The 7,673-nt window shown below is 47.0% G+C and overlaps 1 protein-coding gene across 1 annotated transcript; it reads right to left on the bottom strand.

Annotated features, from left to right (window-relative positions):
* Positions 1-570: 570 nt before the first annotated feature.
* On the bottom strand, positions 571-7,300 carry LOC115232976. Its single transcript, XM_029803159.1, has 5 exons — positions 7,079-7,300; positions 4,318-5,425; positions 2,404-4,158; positions 1,974-2,270; positions 571-1,820 (listed from the first exon to the last, which is right to left on the bottom strand). Exons 1-5 carry the CDS (start codon positions 7,298-7,300, stop codon positions 571-573), a joined length of 4,632 nt encoding a protein of 1,543 aa, XP_029659019.1.
* Positions 7,301-7,673: the final 373 nt, after the last annotated feature.

The raw sequence follows: 7,673 nt of genomic DNA, 5'->3' as shown, positions 1-7,673 counted from the left end.
TTATATCTGATATTTCCGCAAGCAACGGAGGGATAATCTCGAACGAGGAGACCGCACTGTCGAACGATAAGACCGCACAGAGAATCGGTGGATCGCGAGCCGCGAAAGCGCACTGGATTAACTTTCGCGACTGATTTTAGTCGAGCAGCGCGAGAAAATCTACGTGTACGTGTCGATTACTTTTTGTCAAGAGCCGGCCGCGCCTTGTGCGCGCCTCTTTTATAATCTTGAATCTCTATATCTCCTATCGCTTTAAATTCGATCTCGTTTAAGGCGCCTCGTCTTCCATCGCCTTTAATTCGATTTCGAACATCCCGCCCGTCTCGCCAGTAGAAATTGGCGAAATTTATCTTAATTCGTATATAAGGAATCCCGGGAGTGAACGTTACTATGGCGCGATGTTAACAACAATCCCATCCGTTGCTTGATCAGACGACCGGCGACGGGTCGCCGTCACGCTTGCCTATTATTAATACATAACAATACGAGTATACAGAAGGAGAATAAAATTACTACAATTATATGCATGCCGTAAAATCTAAGTTACAAAAACGTGAACCGCTTGAGCGATCATACTTGAGCTTCCTCGCTCGCCTCGCTATCGGCGACCGGCAAAAGAATGAGCTTTACTATAGGCCGGGTTAATACTGTGGTAGCCGTACGGAGGGTCACAACGCGGATTTGACCGTCTTCTCCGGGATGGATCCGAATGATGCGTGCCAAGGGCCATTTCGTTGGTGGCAGGTTTTCGTTTAGGATGAGGCATAATCGGCCGACTGTGAAGCTCGATTCCTTGCTCCACCATTTAGGGCGATGTACTAGTGAGTGGAGGTATTCCTGGGACCATCTTTCCCAGAAATGATCCCGCATTCTTTGAAGGAGCCGCCAACGGGCCAGCTGGTTCATCGGCTTGTCCATGGAAAGTTCAGGTATGGCGGTCAGAGCGGATCCCACGAGGAAATGACCTGGCGTGAGAGCGGAGAGGTCTTCCGGATCATCTGAAAAAGCCTGAAGAGGTCGTGAATTAAGGCACGCTTCTACCTGAGTGAGGAGAGTGCTCATCTCCTCGTAGGTCAGGGTTGCATCTCCCAACACCCGCCTCAAATGATGTTTGAGAGACTTGACGGCAGCCTCCCATATTCCGCCGAAATGAGGCGCCGAAGGTGGGTTGAATCGCCATGTAATTCTATCGGCGGCGAGCTGCCTGACTATCGCTCGTTGTTCGGGACTGCTGGCAACGAAGAAGGCCCGTAGCTGTGTGTCAGAATGTGCCACGAACGTCGTCCCGCAGTCACTGTGGAGGGTTTGGCACAATCCGCGACGAGAGGTGAAACGACGCAATGCCGCCAAGAAGGCCTCCGCCGTATAATCCGATACGACCTCCAGATGCACGGCCCTTGTTGAAAGGCAGACGAATACAGAGATGAAAGCCTTGTACGCTCGATGGCCTCTTCCTTTGGTGGTCCGCATCAAAATAGGTCCGGCGTAGTCGACGCCGGTGTGTAAGAAGGGTCGAGCTGGCATCACTCGTTCGCGAGGCAGGCTGCCCATCTGCTGTGGCGTCGCCGCCCGCCAACGCACACAAGTCACGCAGCGAAGAATTTGTTGTTTTACGATGGCTCGGCCTCTAGGGATCCAATAACGTTGCCAGATCATCCCCAGGGTCATCTGTACTCCGCCGTGCAGCGCCCGACGGTGGCACACCTCGACTATTAGTCGAGTGAACGTCGGCTCGCTAGGCAGGATGATGGGGTGGCGCTCATCGTAATCCAGGATGGCGTGCTTCAGACATCCTCCGACGCGGAGGATGCCCTGGCGATCTAGAAAAGGACTGAGTCTTATAAGTGGACTAGATTTACCCGGTCCGCGGCCCTTTCGTATGGCCTTTAGTTCGTCCTTGTACTTGGTAGATTAGACCAGCCGGAGCCACAATAGGCGTGCGTCTTCCAGCTCGGCTGTTGATAAAACATTACCGGAGAGTTGCTCAGTCTCGTCCGCCGCTGGACCGATATTTCCTCGTCGCGGAAGCCATCGTCGGCACCACGCTGTCACACGCAGCAGTCGATGGTAGGAAGAGAACCGCAGCAACTCAGCGGGATCTTCGCCAGACGAAGGCTGAGCTTCGGCCACATGAACGCGGGTTCGTTCTTCGAGCAGATTCTCATAAGTAACCAGCCCGCTTGAAACGGGCCAAGAAGATTCCCCAAGCTGGAGCCACGGGGGACCTTGCCACCATAGATGATGATTTACCAGTTCACCAGGAGAAAGTCCTCGTGAGGCGCAATCAGCTGGATTATCCCGCCCAGGGATGTGGTGCCATAGAGCGCCGGGAACAGTAGTCTAGATTTCGGCCACGCGGTTGGCGATAATTCTTCCAACGTGAGGGATGTCCCCGTATCCAACCTAGAGCGACCGTGGAGTCCGACCACAGGTGCATTGGGGTCTTCGATAAGTCGAGCGTTGTCCGAACGTGGGCAGCAAGCCGAGCGAGGAGAACAGCAGCGCTGAGTTCTAGACGAGGTAGAGTAATCTGTCGAATAGGAGCGACTTTAGTTTTAGCGGCTATCAAGCAAGCGTGCCACTCATTGTTGATTTCGGTTCTCAGGTAAATGACGGCAGCATAGGCACGCTCGGAAGCGTCGGCGAACCCGTGGAGCTCAGCCTCGCCATCGAGCGAACGCCGGCCGATCCGCCGAGGTATCCGGATTTGTTCGAGCAGGAGGAGCTCGTTTTGATAATCTAGCCACCGTTTGGCAGATGCTTCGTCGAGGGGGTCGTCCCAGTCGATGCGTTGCAACCAGGTAGCCTGAAAGGCGATTTTACAGTTGACAACAGCGGGCGCCAGCCATCCTAGCGGGTCGAAGAGTCGCGCTGTCAAGGAGAGAACTGATCGCTTTGTTATGTTTGCCACTGAGATCGTCCGTGTGGCGAATGAGAAGCAGTCCATCCCGGGATGCCATTGAAGTCCGAGTGTGGCGTGGGTTTCGTGTGGTCGCCAGACCCGAGGCTCGCGTTGCATTTGATGTTCGATAGGCACTTCCGCAAGTATAGAAGACTCGTTCGCCGACCATTTCCGCAGAGGGAAGCCGCCCGCCGTGCAGAGTCCTGTCAGCTGGCGCTGAAGCTCCTGAGCCTCATCGAGGGTGGCGGCACCCGTGAGGACGTCATCCATGTAGACGTCGCTGCGGATAACGAATGCTCCTATAGGATATCGCTGCTCTTCGTCGCTGGCGAGTTGTTGAAGAGTACGCATAGCCAGAAAGGGCACACAGGATAGCCCGTAAGTAACCGTATTTAGACGGTATTCCTGGAAATCGGCCTGCCTGTCGTAGCGCCATATGATCCTTTGCAAGTCACGGTCGTCAGGATGGACTAAAATCTGACGGTACATTTTTTCCACGTCTGTGGCCATTACGTACTGATGTCGACGCCATCGAAGAAGCACATCGCAGAGCGGGGGCAGCAAATTAGGGCCGACCAGGAGGTGTCGGTTGAGCGAATCGCCTGAAGCTGTGGTCGTCGAGCCGTTGAAGACGACGCGTAGCTTTGTCGAGGTACTCGACTCCCGCATGACTCCGTAGTGGGGCAGGTAGCTCACGTGCTCTTCTGTTGGTTCTGATTGACTCACCGGGCCCATGTGGCCTAAGGCTTCATACTGTTGCATGAAGTCTTCGTAGAGTTGATGCAGGCGATGATCCCTGTCAAATCTTTTCTCCATGCCGGAGAGTACTCGCTGAGCGGAAAAACGCGTTGAAGAGAGGTCCGGCAGCGGCGCGACGACCGGCAACCGAACGACGTATCGTCCCTTCCCCCCAGTGCGAGCGTGTGTTTCGTTGTAGAAATTTTTACACTCTTGATCCTCTGGAGTAAGTTGAGAGCCAGAGACGGGCAGTTCTTCTTGCTGCCAGAATTTACTTACGAGAAAAGACAAATCTTCGTCCGTTTGGCAATGGTACGATTGAGCGTTGCGCTGCATCGTTTCGCCAGTTGTTCCCGCGGGTCCAGACAAAACCCAACCTAATGACGTCCGTTGAGCTATAGGTTCATGGGGAGCTCCTTTACGAAGGCCTGGCTGGAGGAATTCGGCATAGACATCCGCGCCCAGCAGAATGTCCAACGGGTCCGGTTCCTTAAAGTCAGGGTCGGCGAACCTCAGTCCTCGGAGGTGTGTCCACGCTCGTCAATCTCTTTTAAACCCTCCGCTTACGGTGGTGATCTGAGGGAAGACCATTGCCGTTACCGTTATCGGCGGTCCTCATCCTTGAGGTAATATCTGGAACTTGACTCGGCTGTTAACGCGGCCCGACGACTTCTCACCAACGCCGATTATTCGGATAGAAGCTGCTTGGCGAACTAATTGCAATCGTCGTGCCGGTGAAGACGTGATTATCGACGAGTCGGAGCCCTGATCTAAGAGGGCATGCGCGGTGTGCACGACTCCGTCTTGATCTGTTACGCAAACGCGAGCTGTAGCTAGAAGCACTGTTGCTTCTTGAGACCGCTTTGCGAAGGATGTCGCGACTTCGCTTTCTTTAAATGTATCATGCAACATCGTGTGGTGACGCGCGCGACACGATAAGCATGTTTTCTGCGTGGTACACTCACTTAGTTTGTGCTTGCCGAGGCAGTTGAAGCAAAGATTGTTAGCTTCAACGTGTTGTCTCTTTTCCGCGGCGGTCTTGGCCTTGTAGCCGTCACAAAACATGATGTAGTGATCATGATTGCAGATAGAACACTGTCCGCGTTTGTTCGCGGGCTTACGAGCGTGAAGTACGCGCGTCGGACGTCCCGAATTTAGACTTAATTTCGCAGGGCTAGTCTCCAGTTGACTAGACTGCAAGGATTCGAGCGTATGAAGCCGACGGTCTATGAACTGTTGCAATGCGGTATACGACGGAGGTTCCGTCGCATCACTGATATAACTTTCCCACTCGCGACGCGACCGGGAATCAAGGAGATCCACGACGAGATGAACGAAGAGATCCTCACCGCGCGTTATCGGCCGTCCGATGCTTTCGAGAGAGCCGATGGTGCTCATTACACCGTGATATAATTTTCGCAATTCGGTAGCGGATTCACTTTTGAGTTTCTGCAGAGCCGAAAATTGCGAAATGTAAGAACGAACTACAAGACGTTTATTTTCGTAATATCCTGTCAGGATTTTCCACGCGCGATCGAAATTTTCGGCAGTCGTCGGCAAACTGCGGATTAATAGTTCCGCCTCACCTTTCAAGCACGTCTTCAAGTAGTGAAGTTTCTCCACTTGAGCTGTGGAGGCATCTTTCACGATGAGTGAGTTGGAGAGATACCGGAAGGAAGGCCACTCTTCGTACCGACCCGAGAATTGTGGCAGCTGGATCCGCGGCAAAGTCGTGCGTGATGTCTGCAAGGGATTCGCGCCGACGGCAGGCGCTTCCGCGCTGACCTTATTTTTCAGGAAGCGGAGTATGGAACATAATCTTCTGTGCGATATAAGCTTCCTCCATAAGGGACTGCATGTCCTTTTTCAGGTAGTCATGTCCTGCCAGGGCCTCCCTGTATGTGGCGAGGTGCTTGTCGTGCTGGATGTCGAATTTTTCCCAGTTGGATTCGTTCATTTGCGCACCGTTCAATTGGACACGTTGTTTTTGGACACAACATATGTTTTTGTATAATTTGGAATACATACACACGCATGTATAATTTTGAAATTTTTTGACATTTATTATTAACTTTATTTAGTGTATTAACTTTATAGAGTGTCGAAAGGCTCGTAGCTCCCGATAAGCTAGAGCAAGAGCGACTGTATCGAGAGCGGTCATCTCTCTCATTCCGAATTCTTAGAAATTATCGATCGGCCGCGCTATATCTCCTATCGCTTTAAATTCGATCTCGTCTAAGGCGCCTCGTCTTCCATCGCCTTTAATTCGATTTCGAACATATGATTCGATCTATAAAAAAAATGGTCGATTAATTCAATTGAATTTTTTTAAGGATTATATTATATTAAAATGTAAATATTCTTGATATTTTTATCACATTCTTCAAAAAAGACATTAAGATATAGAATTAATGGGATCTATTATTTTTATATTATTAATGTAAATTCTAAAACATTTGCTTTAATTTATAATCTTTTTATTATTGTTGCATCTAAGTATAGTAATCAAATTTTAAAGAACTGAATGATAGAAATAGAAAAAAGAAAAAATATACAGTTTTGAGTTAGATGTTTATTAATCTCATATAATAAATATAGTAATGAAATTAATTTACATTATGTAAGTATGAAATTACCTAATGACTAATAAAGAACCTTAATTGTATAAAAACAATTTTTTTTACAATAAAACATCCTGCATATAAGAAAACATTAAAAACATACAAAAAAATTCAGGCTTAAATTGTACGTAGAATGGCGTAATTAATCACATGTTATTTTCGATCTTTTTAACCAGTTAAATCGCATAACGAAATCATGTAATACAATTGCGAAAAGTTTAGAAACGTTTTATTACATAATAAAAAAGCTAAAAAATAACACTTAATCAATCACTTAATTTGTTATATAAATTACCGCCATTTGTTTATAACATTATAACTCTCATTTACAAGTAAAAAACGATTAATAAAAATACAAATTTGGCACTGCGCATATATACATCATGTTATCTATATTCATAAAAACGCAAACTCTTTCGATGCTGTTAGTGTCTTTTGCTACTAAATTATCAGAAATATTTACAACTTTTTTCACTGGTAAAAAATTGTTATTAAAAACATCTTCCGTATTTATTAAATGACAGATAGTGTATTCTTTCCTTGTTGGTGCATCGATAATAAAGTCTACAATGCAAATAAAAGTCCCTTCTGTTGTTAAAGCATACGAATTGTCTGATCGAATCATATTTCTTTTTGATGATGTGTACAAACACCGTTCTTTTACAATTTTCCGATATGTTCGACTTTCATCAGATAATTCAAGTTCTTCTATCCACATTAAGCTAGTTCTGTAGTGTGGTCCGAAATATCTTGCATACAAAAATTTACATGTTTGTTTTGCGGGTTTTTTGTCTAGATAAGAAATGAAACTACTTACATTTGAAAATGCTTTCAAAACAACATGTTTCTCTAAAATTAATTCGCTTTGACTCATTGCTATCGATCTGCAAATTTGATGTACAACGCCCTTAGCACCGTGGACTTTTCGAACTATTTGACCATTCCCGTTTTCAAAACAATAACCAGAATGAGCCCAAAGTGGGCCCCAATCTGCTACACTTTGTGCCAAATGCAGTAGTTGATGGACGTTATATGTCATAGCAGATTTGAAATAATAGCGTTCGGTGTAATGAACAATTTTTGTCAATAAGGTATGAGCATGATTTACTTCGTCACGTGTAATGCAATTCTTTAGTAAAATATGGAATGCTTCTACTAGAAGTGACCAATGCTTTACCCATAATTCTAAATGTGGAAAACATAGTAATATCGGTAAACTGTAGTACAGAATCCAATTCTCCCACTCTCTTGCCTTCCAATATTTTCTATCTCGTATGGAGCGAGATAAACGAGCAACTTGATTGGGAGCTTTTATTATTAATAACAAGTTGTCAATTTTATTAATATCATTATTGGATAAAGAATATGGCAAATTGTTCGATTCGATCCAATACCCTGAAAATTGTTCCGCT

Source organism: Formica exsecta, unplaced genomic scaffold (genome assembly GCF_003651465.1).
Source record: "Formica exsecta isolate Colony F162 unplaced genomic scaffold, ASM365146v1 scaffold1532, whole genome shotgun sequence".
Taxonomy (NCBI): domain Eukaryota; kingdom Metazoa; phylum Arthropoda; class Insecta; order Hymenoptera; family Formicidae; genus Formica; species Formica exsecta.
Note: the sequence above shows the minus strand (reverse complement) of the source record. Positions and strands in the feature narration are given on the sequence as shown.